We start from the raw sequence: 18,100 nt of genomic DNA, 5'->3' as shown, positions 1-18,100 counted from the left end.
TTTCCACCAACAAAGAATTTAGGGTGTAGTGTTTTAAGCATGATACTACATAGATAGTTGGCACCAAATCTGTCCCCCATGAATCGAAGTTTGATATTGATGAGGCTGTATTTAAAAATGACAGGAAAAAGAATTTCCCTAAACTTCTAATATGAGTTACCAAATGTGGCATATTTTCTTTCCTTTTAATTTGTTGTACTTCTCTATCTTTCAGAACTGCAGAACACTTACAATTTACCTTCAATATTTGTGCAAGAATTATAAAATGTTATAAAAGTTGGCTAAAGTGGTTAGAAATTTTAACAATCGCATAATATAGATGGCCAGAATAATATGCTTTGTGTGTGTGTGTTTTCTCTTTCAGGTCAGAACTGTGGAGGCTTAGTCCAGGGTCCCAATGGTACTATTGAGAGCCCGGGGTTTCCTCACGGGTATCCGAACTATGCCAACTGCACCTGGATCATCATCACGGGCGAGCGCAATAGGATACAGTTGTCCTTCCATACCTTTGCTCTTGAAGAAGATTTTGATATTTTATCAGTTTACGATGGACAGCCTCAACAAGGGAATTTAAAAGTGAGGTAAAGTATCAACTTTTTATGTTATAGTTGTTAGTACTGTTTGAATACTTAGATTCTGAAATCTAGTTGGAATTAATATTTAAATTTCATTGTGTCCGGAGTTGGTTCCTTCTGGTGGATTCATGGTCTCACTGACTTCAAGAATGAAGCAGTAGACCTTTGCGGTGAGTGTTCCAGCTCTTAAAGATGGCAGGGAAACAAAGAGTGAGCAGTAGCAAGGTTTATTGTGAAGAGCAAAACAACAACATTTCCACAGCATAGAAGGAGACCCCAGCAGGTTGACACTGCTTTTATGCCCTTATTTGTCCCCTCCCATGTTCCGTTTCTGTCCTATCAGAATGCCCTTTTTTCAATCCTCCTTGTGATTGGCTAGTTTTAGGATATGACTGATTGGTGTGTTTTGTAGAGCTCTGATTGGTGCATTTCACAGAGCACCAATTGGTGCATTTTACAATCCTCTTGCTACAGAGCGCTGATTGGTGCGTTTTTACAGAGTGCTGACTGGTGCATTTTACAATCCTCTTGTGAGATAGAAAAGTTCTCCAAGTTTCCACTCAATGCAGGAAGTCTAGTTGGCTTCCCCTCACATTATCAGGAAAGAAAAATACAGTTACTATAAGAAAACTTGAAGACTATCGACTTGTGGCAAATTGCACATACTTTTTCTATACTTAAAAATTTAACTTTTTATTGAAAATTATCAGTGACTTCGTTTATAGATATCAAATTGTTCAAGATCTGTGAAACAGAGTTGTCAAGGTAATTTAAATAAAATTATAATACACCATTGTTTTCAAGCAACTGTGAGTTTGAGAGAAAAAGAACAAAGATAAATGCTTGAGTACAATTCAGCTAATCAGAACAAAATGAACCCTTATGTTGTCAGTGAATATATTCAGTGAAAAGAACATAGGAGGTGGGTGAGGTAAGAACATTCAGGACTATTGCATTCTTTGGAGAATTTGTGGTTTAGACAATAATGGTACAATCTATTCATAATTGGTTTTCTCTTTTGATCTATAGTTTATACAATGAAGAAAGCAAAATATTTCCTGAGATGATTTTAAATTATATTTTTTCAGTTGTCAGCAAGAAAAAATTGTACCTGTACAACTATATCTACTTTTTGTTTTCCATTTGGCAAAGGAGGAAGCAATATCCCTCCCAAATAAATCAGATTTTCTTAACAAAATTGATGAACTTATATAGATTACTGATATTAATGCCAACAGTAATACACACAAAAATCATATGCTTCATTTATTATTTTATGGGATGAGAAAAAAATCTCTGCACAAAACACAATTTTATGTGTACATCTAATTTATAATATTTATGTCAATATATATTAACTACATAACTAATATGTCAAATATAAAATGTATTCATTAATATATTTTCAAATATATTTTGAGTTTTTTTCACCCATTTTCAAATACAAAACACCGAGTTTTTTTCTGGGTCATCTACAGTATCTATTATCTATTTTCAGAAGCATTTTTACCTTCAATACATTGTAGAATGGCCGTCTCTTTTCTGAATCAGTTAGCTAAGCTTTCATCTCTCCTTGTATTACATTTATGGTCTTACATGTGAGTATTTGAACAAAATATCTACATATGCAATATTTGATAATTTGATGTAGGCTTTCTTAAATAATTTATGCTCTTCTAAATGTTAGTAACTTTTATTCTCAATTATTGATGCCGCTAGGGTATAGTAGCATTTTATAATTGTAATAAAACCTGCAGAGTTATAGAAAAAGAATTACATAATCCATTTTATTCAAATACCGATGTGTGTGACCCTACATTAAAAGTACCACTTAACCTTTCCATTAAAAAATTCCTGTTAAAAGTATGCACTCTTAAAAATATTTCCGTTTTCTTTCTCTCAATATTTTTATTTACTCTGTTTCTTTCACATATAGAAAACCTGTCTTAATATTAATTTGATTGACAGGTATGTCTTTCAATAAGGTATTATCTCTTATGGTCTTATGGTACTATTATCATTTTATGAAAATATAAGACAACATTCTTACCATCTTCAATATTATAACAGAATCAGCAGTGGAAATGTTAAGTTAGAACAATTAGAAACATCATATTTCATTTTGGAGTTTCAATGAACAGTAAATAAATTGATAGAGAGCTTTATTGGTGAGTTATATGTACAACACAATGGTTTTTTCTTTTACTCGCTGGGTTATGTTTAGTAGAGGAAGCAAAGGAGGTTGATAAGAGACTACTTGGGTTCATACGAATCACTAATTACCGACAATTTTTTGTTTGAAAAAGAGAAAAATACGTCATATTTCTACCTGTTTCTTGTCCTTGGAGTTAGGATGCTACTTTCATCTTGATATTCCATTTTATATTTCTTTCTCCTATCCACAGACATAGAATGCCGTTTTGAGGAGACATTTGAGGGGTGCAGAGTGATTTCTTTGGGAACTGTTTAGAGTACTGTAATAGAAGTTGGAAAAACACTCAATGACTGCTAAGTGCTACGGGTCTCTACTATTACAAAATGTGAAATACAGAGATGTGAAATTGGAATGGGAATGTTGTCAGGGAAAACACCTGAGGAGGTGCTTTCTCTTTCAACATTCAGGATGAGTTGATGGGGAAAGTAGTTATAAATAGTAGCAAATTCTAATTAATCGGGAAAGGGAGCACTCTAATGCTATTTGTTTCCCATTATGCCTTGAAACAGTTGTTTATTTCTCAAACGCAATTAACTAGCAACACTTAAAGCAGCTCTAGAATTCAAAGGAAGGATACTTTTGTGGGAGGATTGATGTAGGAGCTGCTGATCCACTGAGATGTCACAAAAGTTATTACTTAGAGCTGTCTTGGTGTGTTGTTGTTTTATTGCATAAAAGCTATTTTTAGAATATTTAGAATTTCAAAATGTGCACTAACTAAAATACAAAAACAGTTGTTCTGTTAAACAACTTGAGCATTTTTAGTATCAATAAATTTCTTTCACATAACCACTGGAGTAGTTTGGTTTCCTAAATAAACTGAAGAGGCAGATTTAATCCCCAACTGACAAAACAGAATATATAGTTTAGAATTATTGATGCTTACATTGTAACTGGAACTTTAGTCAGAAATGTAGTTTTATATACCTATGTAAAAATGTTTAAATAATTAATATACCATTTATATTATCTTGGATTATTTCTTTAGTACAAACACATCAACAATATATACATGGTTTGTGCCCCCATCAAAAAATTAAATTTTAATGATGTGGATATTGAGAGCTGAAATGAGACCTCTCTTGGTAAGCATAAGGAAGAAATTTTAACTCAAAATTCAAAATGAAAAAAATCTGATCTTTGCATTATTTAGAATTAAAGCAGCTCTTCATTTTTTTTTTTTTTTTAATTTTTTAAATGAACTGTCAGGTGGTTGCTGTTTTAAACAGCTGAACTTTATTGACTCTGTACTTCCTCTTGCTTCACCAGTCTCCACCAAGTTCCAACCATGTAGTCACCAAATCCCAAAATGATTATTTTTTAACATCTCTTGGGCTGGGCATGGTGGCTCACACCTGTAATCCCAGCACTTTCGGAGGCTGAGGCGGGTGAATCACCTGAGGTCAGGAGTTTGAGACCAGCCTGGCCAACATGGTGAAACCCCATCTCTACTAAAAATACAAAAAATTTAGCTGGACATGGTGGCAGGCATTTGTAAGTCCAGCTACTCGGGAGGCTGAGACAGGAGAATCACTTGAACCTGGGAAGTGGAGGTTGCAGTGGGCAGAGATCATGCCACTGCACTCCAGCCTGGGTGACAGAGGTAGACTTCGTCTCAAACAAAACAAAAGGAAAAACAAGCAAACAAACAAAAAAAAACTTTCCATTAACCATAACCTGTTTTGATCCTCATAGTAAATGTTCCTACAAAGCCTCCTGTCCTGTCGCAGGCTGTCCTGAGCATCCAGGTAGACCAATGCACGATCCTTTCCTGCCCCAGGTTCCCCTCTTGGGAACACCGACACATCTGCTGCTGTCCTAGCCCTGGTTTCTATCTCTGGCAACATAAACAGTTTTAGTACCCATGACCCTGAAATTCAAGAAACTCCATGATCGGCCTCCAAACTGCATTCTGGCCTTCAGTCTCTCCCGTTTGTTCCCTGAAAAGTTTTCTTGTTCAGTTGTACAGATCTGTGGGTTACTCCTTGACCTGACCTTACAAGAGAATGTTGTCCTCTTATTCCTGGTCTCTCCCTCTACTAGTCTAAATATGCATCTTTCAAAACCCAGTGCACCTTATATTTATTTCAGGAAATCTTCCCTAGGCATTCCAGACAGCAACCCATGTACATTTTCTGTGTGTGCGTGAACTGCTGTAACACTGGCCACCGACATACACTTGGAAGCCTGTGCTCCTTTGAACTCACACCTGCCCTGAAGTTACCTCCCACTGGGGCTTGTATATCTTTGTACATTCAGATGTCTAATAGAACATAATCCTCTGAGGCCAAGAAATGTGCCCTGAATGTGTCTTCTCCAGTGATTACTGATGTCTTGACTTTATTTCCACCCCGTGCCGAGATGGAGTTTCGCTCTTGTTGCCCAGGCTGGAGTGCAGTGGTGCAATCTTGGCTCACTGTAACCTCTGCCTCCCAGGTTCAAGCAATTCTCTTGCCTCAACCTCCCAAGTAGCTGAGATTATAGGTTTGTGCCACCCCGCCTGGCTAGTTTTTGTATTTTTAGTAGACATGCGGTTTCACCATGTTGGCTAGACTGGTCTAGAACTCCTGACCTCAGGTGATCGCCCACCTCAGCCTCCTAAAGTGCTGGAAAATAGCCTGACTTTCAAATCATCAGTAACAGTTCGTGGGGCAATTCTGAATTACAGTGTTCCTGATTCAGGGCCACTCGCCACTGCCACTGTGCAGAGAACCCAACATTACTTAATATAACTCTCTCTTAAATGAGCGCGAGTTAACCATCCCATGTGGTGACTGATAATTGGTACATGTTCTCTAAATTTGAAGTTTTGTTTACTTGTCCCAAATCAAGAAACAGTTGAGGTTGACATCAGTTTCCAACTGTGATACAATTACAGTATCAAAGGTCTAAGAGAAACTCCTTTGGAAGTCAGAAAGTGAATAAAGGCGAATCTATGAAGGGAAATTTTGCCACTCAATATAGAAAATCAGGATATATTATTTCATGATGATTGTAAAATACAAGGCCTAGCGAAATAGCTTTGGCATTTATCTCAAGTTCCTCGCTCTTTCTAACTTTAACAAGATTACCCCTAATTTTCTGCGGTGCTGATCATGAAGAGGTTAGAGGTGAATGCGATAGGACCGTTAAAATCAGAAAATCATGAATAAGTGTTGTTGAAATAGAATAGGTTTTCCAATTTTCTTAAACTGTAATAATGCTTTTGAATGCATTAAATATTTTTTAAAATAATTTTACTGTGTATGATTAAGATACACACCATGACAAAACCTACCTAACCTAAAATATATCTGGTGATATTGAGAACTTATGGACGTATAAGGGCTAAAGAAAGGGTCTCAATTACATTAGGGTGATATTCGACTGGAGACCTAGCATTGCCTAAATTCTGCTTTTCTGTCTCCATAGTTGCTATGAGGTCCTAAGGGAGCCATTCACAGATCAATGGACTGATTAAAAAAAAAACAAAAAAGCAAGGTATCATTTTATTTTTAGCTTGGCTGGTGACTAATGCCTGGTTAAGACTCTGATAATCACAGGATGAAGCCAACGTCAAAGCTTTTATAGGGACACCAACCTCATATGAACACCACAAATGTCTTGACATCTTATCGATGGCATGGGGGCAGCCATGCAGTCAGGACTGAGAGGGTGACCAGCACATATGACCTGTACAGCGTGAGGGAGGATCCCAGAACCAGGACCTGGATAGTTCCAGGGAAGTAGCAGTGGAAAAGCTTGTCACACAGAAGTGGCTTCTTAGCTGGAGCACAGATGACAGGTCACAGAAACCCATGAGTGCTTAGAAAACTGGTTCAACTTAGGATACTTGAAATGTTAAAGAGATTTCTGAGACTAATTTGAATGTATATTTTAAATCTTTCTTTTTTGGAGGGGGGGGCACTGGCATATTTTATTTTATAGTTATTGTATCTTCGTGACGGCACCAGAGGTGGACAGCAGAGGTGTTCGGTCCACCCAGATAAACCTATAATGTTCCCATAATTATGTGATTTTGTCACTATTCTACCTACAGATTTTAGGATGATGAAATAAAATGCGATTTTCCTCAATATATCGTTCAAATTGATCTTGATCTTGATCTTGGCAAATTGATCTTGGCAGCATATGCTTCAAATTGATCTTGGCAGCATATGCTTTAAATTAGTGACCCCTAGGTAAGGTCAATCATGATTGGCTAAGTTTGAGTGTTTTTGGTTTTGTTTTTTGTTTTTTGTTTTTGTTTTGTTTTTGACTATTTGCTGTTGTCTAGAAGAGAAGGAGAAGATCAATTAATTCGGAGATTCAAGGGTGAGATTGGGGTCTCATCATGGATATACTTAATTCTCTCCTTCCCTAAATGATATTAATATGCAGCCTCAGTTGAGAACAGCTCTGTGTGTGTGTGTGTGTGTGTGTTTGTTTGTTATACTCTTAGTTGTTAAGAAAAAGGATAAAATGACTAGTAATTAGAAATTCTAGTGATAAAATAAGAAAACATGTAAGAGAGATAATAATTATGTTTGCAATACTCTGGGGAAGTTTTGACAGGCACGTGAATTCTGACCACTACCTCCTCATGCTGTGGTGGTGTGTTTCACAGCAGCTAAAAATGGATGGTTAATTTCCATATCTTGACTTTTTTTTTAAAAGCAGCAAAACCATACTAATATAGGCAGATAAGTCTTTTAGGCATTCATAAATATAGGTGTGTGGAAAAGTATTCAGATATTGCAGTTGGCTACAGAGAAGGAGCTTCCTGGAACATTTCTCTTACAAAGTTAAAGACTAAGGAAAAGCATTCAGACAAAGATATTTTCTTGATTTGGTCATGAAAATCTGAATGTTGACACTATTTTATAAAATAGTAAATCTAGTCTTTGCTGTTTGTAGCAAAATAAGTATGTTAGATCACCAATGTAAATAGTAATATGGAAAATAAAAATGTTAAAATGTTGTCTGAGTGTCTTTCTAGGCAGGACACATAATTTAGAAATCACATATAAAACTGAATGAAAAATTGGACTTCCTAAAAGTTAACATTCAAATGGCAAATGACAGATTAAGTTAAAACATTTCTAATAGGTATAAAAGACAAAGAATTGTTTTTCTTAATTTATAAGATGCATTTCTAGAGCTACAAGAAAGTTTTAAATAATCCTTCAATTGAAAAGCAGGTAAAATATACATAAGGAGTCCAAATACAATACATTTGTGCCAGTAAGTATATTTGAACCAAGTTAAAACAATGCAGTATAATAGCTCACCATTCTGAATGGGCACACCTTAACATTTTAGTAACAGAGTTTTTGAGGATATTGAAAAAATGTTTTCATGTCTTCTTGGTAGGATATTAAATTGCTGCCACATTTTTGTATAGACATTTTGAAAATTTTGTCGAAATAAAGTACAAGATTTTTCATTCAGAAATTCTAGCTAATTCTTCTACAAATATACGTTCATATACGACAAACTATGTGTAAAGGAATGCTTTTTGTTTCATTTGGATAATGTTTGAAAATTCAAGGATGTCTAGGTATACAAATGGAGACTATCAATAGCTATCACTAGTTAAGTAAATTATAGTATCTCGATGATACAAATAACCATTAAAAACAATAAATGAGATTTTATTTGTGGATCTGACTAGATCTCTCACACATATTTTTCATTTAAGAATAAACACAGTATCAGAGTGTCCAATTTCTTCCAAGGTTTTATTCTCTTTTAATAAAAGGTGTGTAATAACTCATAATAAAACACCGTCAATGAATTTCTAGATGATGGTGGAAGCTCAGAGATTCCTGATCTATATATAATTTTAACATGTTATGGTGATTTCAGTAGGGGCTCTGGGAAGCTCATGGAGGGTATCTAACTCACCTGAGGGCTCCAGAGGACTTTCCACCACCCAGCGTAATTTTAACCACGGTAAAAATACTGCCTTAATCCAGAAAAAGCAGGCCATTTTAGTGTCCCTGGCAGGCCATGTGTGAGGAGGACATTTTTTTTTAACATTTTCTTTTTCCTGTGTGTGTTCTCTGTCCTTGAAATTCTCATGCTGAATTATATCTATGTTTATGCCTATCCTATGTCTCTCTCTGTATATGTGTGTATATACTTTTATGAGTGTGTATATACTGATATTTTACATATATATGTGTGTACGCACACACACATAGAAGTGTGTGTGTATATAGATGAGTGAATAAATTGGACTTTCTAAAACTTAACACTCAAAAGGCAAATGACAAATTAAGTTAACATATTGACAGTAGGTATGAAAGACAAAGAATTAGTTTCCTTAATTTATAAGATGCACTTTTAGAACTACAAGAAAATTTTAAAAATGAACTGCAAGAAAATGTTTAAAAATCATTCAATTGAAATTTGATACTGTGTGTTTATGCATATATATATACACACACACACACATAGAAGTATATATATGGTATATATGTATATGTATAGGCTTCTATCAGTCTTTCTCCACTGGGGGTGATTTTATGTCGCAGGGCACAGTGGCAATATCTAGAGACTTTTTTTTTTATTGTCACAGCGAGGAGATAGTTGCTCTTAGAATCTGACAGGTATAATCCAGAGATGGGGATCAAAGTCCTGAAGCACAAAGGTATCTCACATGACAAAGAAGTGTCTGCCATACAGTATCAGAAACGCCAAGAGCAAAACCTTGGATTTATAGCAGTATCTGGAATTGTCTACAGTATTCCTATACTATTCCTATGTCTGCCTACATTATTTTTCTACTCAGAGGCCCAAGATTAAAGAGGTAAACTAAAACTGGCTGAAGGGAGCGACTGTTATTTTTTTGTGGGGCAGAGGCAGGCAGCAGAGGCTAGGGTGTCCCAGAACAGCTGGAGTGACCAGGAATGGGAGGTGACATTGGACATCGTGTCAGGAAGTGAGTTTTCCACAGTAGTAGACATAATCAAATTTCATGAAGAAATCACTTTAGTAATTATTTTACATTGTCTTTCAAAAGGAAATGAAATAACTATTTAATCTGTGGTTTCTGAGAAAAGAAACAAAGGGTCAAAAATCTGTAAGATTATTAATTGACTTCTATTCTTTTTTCTACACGTTATCAAATCTGCAGATACAGTTTGTTAAGATAGCTTAGTGGGAAACCATCCATATTAATATGCAATAAAGAGCTATAAATAGATTTCCCAGATTTTTCAGGATTTTAAATGAGCTTTATGTGGATGATCGAGTTTGAAGCTGAGTGATTGATTTGTTTCTGTTTAAGATTTACCTTTTCTTCTTTCTTCCATCCTGCCCATTTTAAGTGATTGAACAGCAAAGTCTATTGCTGATTTATCCTTTCAACCCCTACAGTAGCTAAGCATTCAGAATAAACAAGTGAGTTTTCATTGCATAATATTAGTTGAAATCTTAAAATGTATCGTTGCTTACTTATTAAGTTCAAAGGCAATGAATGCTATATACAAAATATGTGAGTTAGTCATTTTTAATTCACAAAATTAAAAAAAGGAATAAGATATTACTTCGAATATGAAGCAATTACTTGCTTTACCACAGTAAATACACTCACCTGCTCGCCTATCCCTTTGCAGAGAAATCTGATGCACTTTGTTCATATTTGAATGTGCTAAAAATAATAAAGAATCAAAAAGGCAAATGTTTAACTCGATTTTCTTCTTGCTTATATCGTTCTTGCTTAAGTCTTAGAACCTGCAGTATTCACTGGAGCGTAATTCAGAACTCTACACAGGCCTTCAGGTTTTGAGATCTAAGTGAATAAAGCCTTCAAATCTTTTCTTTGGGGCATCCTGGAACTGAAGGGTAGGTCAGGATGGGGAGATGACTTTGCAAGAGGTGGAGCGAAGCCCACTGCAGAGCATTTCCTCAGAATCAAGCTGGTGTCCTGCCCTCCCCCACCCTGCCCCCTGTGGTCCTGACCCTAGTTGGATTTCCTTGGCTCCATGCCCTGAGTCTAGCTCCTGTTGACCTCCTCCTTACAACCACTTGAAGATCAGACAATTTTCTCTCAACGTTATTTTCAGCACAACTTTCCAAGCTCCAATGCTGTATTGATCTCACACTAAACCCTCAAACAGAAGGTTCAGAGTTACAGCTGTTGTTGGACTGCTGCTTCCTTCCATATACTTTATAACCAATATCTGCTGCGTTTTCCTTTAGAAATCACTAGCAAAAAAAAAAAAAGATGTGGCTGGCTCCCAGCTTCAGGGAACAGTTCCCGCAATGAACAGGGAGTATGTTCAATTTGAGCGAATCGGAGAGGAAGCAGAAATAACAGAAGGGATTGCTTCATGCAGGCTGTATCCTCTCAGCCAAAAGAGGAAAATTGAGCTAAAGAAAACTTTGGCCTTCTGAAAACTTCCTAAAATAGCTTTCTGAAGGAGATAGCATCTCAGTTTCTCACGGTCTATTCATGAATCTTTCATGGCAGTTTTTCTCTGATTGTAATGTCAATTCTTACAAGTCCATGAGAGTCCCATCAAAATATACCAAGCATGGCCAGACGTGGTGGCTCACGCCTATAATCCCAGCACTTTGGGAGGCCAAGGCGGGCAGATCACTAGAGGGCAGGAGTTCGAGACCAGCCTGGCCAACATGGTGAAACCCTGCCTCTACTAAAAATGCAATAATTAGCCAGGTGTGGGGATGCGTACCTGTAGTCCAAGCTACTTGAGAGGCTCAGGCATGAGAATGGCTTGAACTTGGGAGGCGGAGATTGAAATGAGCTGAGATAGCACCACTGCACTCCAGCTTGGGTGACAGAATGAGACTCTTTCTCAAATATATATACACCAAGCCTGTCTTGAATATGATATGGATACCATAATCATTATATTTTGTTGCTTAGGTTTAGGGGTTTTCACATTTTTTTAGATTAAATATTTCTAAAATGCAAATGCACAGGATATGTTGTGACTTTGTATTTTCTTGTGTATATAGTAGAGCCGGGAGAGCCAGGGAAATCCTACTTTGGACTAGAGATGGTTCAGGTAGGGAGGAAGTGGAACATAGGTCGTTTACAACGGTGGATTCATTCAGAGTATTTACTGTGATTGTGCTCATAAATGTAGACTCATTACAATAAGGCACTCGCAAAGAGACAACTGCTTTAAAATGCAATGCATGTTTCTTACATGGGGATGTTGAAAGTATCATTTAAATTTTGCATGGAAACTTGACCCTCTAATAAGACTTTTGAAGACATCCTCAACTTCCATCACTCTTTTCAGCTATGTCCAGTAAAGGAAAATTAACTGGCATTCTAAGCAGGTGACTTGTGCTTAAACACTAGAAGGTGAGAACGTGCTGTGTAGATGAGGTTGTCTGTGGGTCTCTATCTCCCTCCCATACAACACATTCCCATGCTCACGTTTTCCCTGGCATGGTCACATCGTGGTTCTCTTCTCATCTGTGGCATCCTAGTTCGACCTGTCCAATTAAGAGAACACTTTGTCTTTTAAAATGTGACTGTCATTCTTCCCATTTTCTCATGATCTCTGTGATATAAACAACAAGCAAACTGAATAGAATAAAACAATGATAAACTCATCCATTCAAAGAGTTGTTAACTTATGAAAACTGCAGTTCTCTACCAGGAGCACACTTTAATTTAAAAAAAGAATTCCAGTGCCTTCACTGGGCACCACCCCAAATGGAAATGAATGTAATTTGAAAGGCTAAGGTGGGTGTGATGTGGACTTTGAGGTCACTGCAGGTCGCTTTCTGGACTTGACAAGAGTCACAAACTTGAATACCCTCAGGAGTCAGGCAGAGAGTGTGAATCAGTGAAACAGCAGGTATCAGACCATAGTAAAATACATTCTAGTGAGCTTGAGAATCACACCCCATGTAAACAGCAGCTGCTGCTGGGCACCAACCCACCGTTGCCAGGCAAAAATGTGAGCCTTGTCCAATGTCACGGATCTTCCGTTGTTCATCAGCAGCAAAGAATCTTCATTATGTGAACTCCCCTAGTGTTTAAAATCCAGTGCAGGGCAAAGGCAATGCACCAGAGTAGCAGCACTTGCAACCTCTGATCTAGAAGGTTAATTGACAAATGCAGTCTTGTCAGTGCCTTATGTTGGTAATTCCAGAGAGGACTGGAAAAGACATCCAAAGAAGTCGGCCCCAAAACAGGTTGAGTCTTTCTAGGTTTCAGTTACTTTCTTTTGATAATGGAGAGATTTGACAAGAGCTCAAATTTCTTCTACACTAGACTAGCTAACCCTTTCCCTACTATACCTTGTGTTGCAATGGTATGGTTTGATGTACCAGAAGTGTACTTACACGTTATCTATCTCTTTACACAAATAAAGATCATCTCATTCTTGGAACAGTAATTGATTTGCCAAGTTTTACTGCAAACCTGCTATTTTGGTTTCCTAAATTAGAATTCTGGTAGACAGAGAGCCTAATTTACCTTGGATACATACTAGATTTCTTTACACAAGAGCTAGATATAGTCATTTTGAATACTACATTGATAAATGAGTCCTTTAGTTTCAATTGTTCACATTTTAAGGTATGTTTAGTAACCAATAAAGTGCATATATTGAAAAAATAAAATTGGATGAGATCTATATACAACCGTGAAACAAGACTACCATCAAGCTAACAAATATTACTATCACCCACAAAACTTTTCTTGTGACCCCTGGTAATCCATCCTGTGTTCTACCCTTTGTTGCCAGAAAGCCACTGAATTGTTTTCTGTCACTGTGAATTAGTTTGCATTTTCTGAAATATTATATATACCAAATTGTATGAAACATATATATATATACACACACATCTACATATGCCTAACTTCTTTCACTCAGAATGATTTTGAGATCCATCCGCATTTCTTCACATAAAAATGGTACATCCTTATGGTTAAGCAGAATTGCAGTATACAGCTATGCTACATTTAGTTTATCAGTTTAATAGGCATTTGTTTCCCCCGCCACCCACCAGTTTTTAGCTATTAGAAATAAAGCTCCTTTGATCATTTGCATAAAAGCCTTTGTGGGAAAAATGGTTTAATTACTGCGGTCAAACATTCAAGAGAGGAATGGGTAGGTAGTATGTTTTATGATAAACTTTTGAAGAAGTGGCTAAAATGTTTTCTAATCTGGCAGTCCCGTTTTAAATTACCACCTGAAGTGATGAATTTGAGTTCTGTGTCTTTGCTTATATTTGGTGTACTCAGCCTTTTTAGTCTTTGTCATTGTACTGGGTGTAGAGTATTATTTTATTGTGATTTGAATTTGCATTTCCCTGATGACCATCAATATTAGTATTTTATGTGCTTATTGATCATTCAGATATTTTCCTTGGTGAAGTATCTGTTAAAATATTTTGCCCATCTTTACTGTAACTTTTGTCTTCCCTTTGAGTTATCACAGCTTTCTAAATATTTCAGATTCAAGTTCTTTGACTGAAATATGTATTACAGGTAATTTCTTCCTCCAACATTTATCCTTTTAATGGTATATATTTAACAACATTTTTTAGTCTTGAAAAAGTCTAATTTATAATTTTTTTCTTTTGTGTTTCCTGATTTAATGTGACATATGAAACACTTTGAATTTAACTGATTTTTAAAATATTAACCTGTATCCTGTGACCTTCCTAAATTCAGTTAATTTTAATAGTCGTTTTGAAGATTCCATGAAAACTTTTTAAGGAGACAACCATATCATCTGCAAAGAGAGGCAGCTCAACTTTCCCTTTACTTTCCCTTTTGTGCCTCCTCCTTTTGGGTGCTGCATTGAAATGTCTAGCTCCTTCAGTACACTGTTGCATGGAAGTGGTAAAAGTGAGCAACACAGGTGGGATGTCATGAATTCTGTCATCACCATCCACAATGTCTTTTGTACCAGTTATTAGCGTATTGTCCTTCAGTTCCAAACCTACTCTTCTTTCTCCTGCTTTGTGATTCCAGAGCGAAACTTTGTACACACGTTGCATTTCCCACCTGCCACTATGTTAAGCTTTCTCAGTAGAGGGTGCTGCATGGACACAGCAGGAGGAAGTGACGTTCTTACTAATTTCTGTTTCTGATTATGTGTCACTCAGCATTGTGCAGGATGTCCAGTGACAGTCATCTCCGTAGTTTTGCTGTCACCCCATCGGGCAGCTTGCCAGAAGGTACCACAGACATTAGCTGGCACTCCCTACTGGACTGCCTGGAGTGCTGAGCCTCAGCATGCATTTTTGCTGCCTAGTGGACCACTAAATACTCCCTCTTCAGCAAGCTCTGAATCTCAGCCAGGCAAGCATCATCTTTTGCTTTTTTCTTCTTTGAGTGCTCTGCCTGAGCCTCCAGGTAATGTCAGGTCAATATGTCTGCATTCTTATTTTGTTTTAATTCTCTTTATCTTTCTTTGCATTTAATCTTCTATAAATTAATTGTTCTTTGTAATAAATTTCCCTGATGGGAGATTTTGTCTCCTGCCTAGAACGGGACTAATATATTGCTTGTAGATTTTTCACAAATGTTCTTTACCTGCTTGAGAAAGTTTCCTATCATTAGTAGTTTGCTGAGGGTTTTATTATGAGGAAATATGTAAGTTTTTCATATGATTTTGGCATCAATTAAAATGGTAGCGTTTTTGCTTTTTTTCTGTTTATATGTTCAGTTACATTGAATTAGTTTTGTGAAATTTTAATCCAACTTCTCATTCTAGAATACAGTCTACTTGGTCATAAGGTACACTACATTTTTCAAATATATCATTGGGTTTGACTTGCAGTAGTTCATTTAAAATATTTGTGTCTGTATACACGAGGGGCTTTTGTCTGTAATTCCTTTTTTTGTAGCCTTTTTAAGATTTTGTTGTAAAGGAGATGGCAAACTATAAAAAAAATGAGCAGAACTGTTTTCTCCTCTGTTTCTAAAACTGTGTAATTTTGGTGTTATTTCTAGGTAAAATTTAATACAGAAAAATCTGCTCCTGGAGTTTTCTTTTAGGAATCTTAAATAAAAGATTCAATGTATATTCTAGATTTAGGGCTGTATAGATTGTCTCTTTCTTCTGGTGTCAGTTTTGGTAAATTATGTTTTTCAAGATATTTATCCACTTGAGCTCTGCTTTTTAAATATGTAGCTACAGTTATTAATGCAGGTTGAGCATCTCTAATTATAAAATTACAAATCCCAAATATTCCAAAATCCAAAATTTTTTGAGAGCCAACATGACATCATAAGTGGAAAATTCCACACCTAACCTCCTTTGATGAGTCGCATATACACTTTAAAATATTGCTTAAAATTTTCTTCAAGTTATGTATATAAGGTGTACAGGAAATTAAATGAGTTTTGTATTTAGTGTCGGGTCTCCTCCCCAGGATTTCATTATTTATAGGTCGGCATATATTCCAAAATTCAAAAAAATCCCAAATCCGAAATACTTCTGGTCCAAAGAATTTCACATAAGAAATACTCAGCTGCTATTATTATTTTAAGTCCACCTCAGGTCTGAGGAATATATGATAAAAATTGATTTTTTATTTTTGATATTGCTTTTTTGTATTCTCTTTTAAAATCTTTCTAGCCAAGAGTTTGCCAATTTTCTTGATTTTTTTAAAGACCACATTTTAATTTATTAGTTGCCAATTGTCTATTTTTTTTACTTTACTCATTTTTTCTCTTACTCTCACTCTTCTATTTATTTTGGGTTTAGTCTCCTTTTTCTTAGAAGTTAAGTGGAATATAAAGTCACTAATTTGGCTCTCTCTTTTTCATAAATAAGTAGTTAATGCTATAAGTTCCCTCCATATAATAATTTATTTGCCAAACATTTTATAGTGATTTAGTAGTAATTTAGTTTAAAATATTTTCTAACTTCTCTTATGATTTTATGTTTGTCCTGTGAATTTTAAGAAGCATGTTGTCTGATTTCTTATATTTGGGCTTTTCAAGCAGTCTTATTGCTATAGATTCTCATTGAATTCTGCAGCTAAAAAATATACTCTGTGTAATTTTTATTCTTTAGATTTATTGAAACATGTTTTCCTTGTCTTTTATCATCTCGGGGTAATTTTTTTATAGTTCAGCTATTATTAAGTAGAAGAAAGCATTATATATTATTTACCAAATTTTAGATTCTTGGCAAGTTATTTAACTTTCTGAAACTCAAATTCCTTATATTTAAATTGGAAATATTGGTGTCTACGTTAGTGGCTTTTATATGTATACATATATATGTGTGTGTAATACATATGTATACACATCTACATTTCTTAAAGTAGAACAGACTTTTAGATAGAGCAATTGTTATTTAATTGTATTTAGTATTTGCTCTTTCAAACAATTCACAATATTACCTTACATTTCTACTTTCTGAACACCAAACACAATGGAGACATATCTTTATAGTCCTACTCTTAAAAAGGAAAAATATATACTCCTATAACTAATAATAATTCGTTAATATGAGTATTAATAGCAGTATTTATTGTATTAATATTTAATTCACCATACTATTCTAATTTTATAAAATGCACATATAAAAAAATGCTTAGGAACATATTTATAATTATGCCTTATGTAACACTATGCTAATTCTTCAGTGTATAAATATAAATGTATTATTCATATTTGATATTTTGTTGTGATTGGCACAGCACTAATATTTATGCTGTAATTGTCCTAAAAGGACTTCATTTTATCATTAAATTATTTAATCCCGAACAAAACATATTATTTCAACTGATATGTATGTGCAATGTGATATGAATACCAAAATTGTGAGAACATATCTGGTTTTCCAAATTCTTCCTCTGGAGAAAAGAAAGAACACATACTATTAAATCAGGGCAACAATAGCTTCAAAACTCTTTTTAAGTGACATGTCTTTGGCACTTCAATAAATAATACAGCGTCCCATGTGGCTAAAGAGTGCATAGACGGATAGAGTGGAAAATACAACTGGATGTATCTGGTGAACAAACCATGAAAACACTAATGCAAGATGCCTTAGAACTTAGTGAAAAGTTTGGACTCAGAGTTAGTGCCATTTTGTAATACCTAGTCCGATGGGCTTTTCTTCTTGCTGCTTCTACTACACTCGCTACTGTCACAACAACTGTCACTAGTGGAAGGACTAAATTATGATTTCATGAAAAGAAGTCCTCACTCAAAACTGGACGTCAATCTTTATGCTAAATATTGGCAATCCCTTTGTTAATTAAAATTATGTTTATTTGGAGAAGGCTATATTGCTTTAATTTTGTTACCTGCATTTATTTAACAGCATTTAAACATAACAACATGTAGTTAGTCTTTGAAAAACTCTCT

The 18,100-nt window shown here is 35.5% G+C and overlaps 1 protein-coding gene across 2 annotated transcripts in view; it reads left to right on the top strand.

Moving 5' to 3' along the window:
• CSMD1 (CUB and Sushi multiple domains 1) overlaps window positions 1-18,100 on the top strand; it is a 2,034,404-nt gene that overhangs the window by 349,309 nt on the left and 1,666,995 nt on the right. For both annotated transcript variants that reach the window (XM_031669914.1, XM_031669913.1), the window contains exon 2: window positions 365-581. In XM_031669914.1, the coding sequence (XP_031525774.1) occupies window positions 365-581 (217 nt within the window). The remainder of the gene's footprint in view (window positions 1-364; window positions 582-18,100) is intronic.

The sequence above is a fragment of the Papio anubis genome, chromosome 8 (assembly GCF_008728515.1).
Source record: "Papio anubis isolate 15944 chromosome 8, Panubis1.0, whole genome shotgun sequence".
Classification (NCBI taxonomy): domain Eukaryota; kingdom Metazoa; phylum Chordata; class Mammalia; order Primates; family Cercopithecidae; genus Papio; species Papio anubis.
The sequence above is the reverse complement of the archived record's forward strand: the minus strand, read 5'-3'. Positions and strand labels throughout refer to the sequence as shown.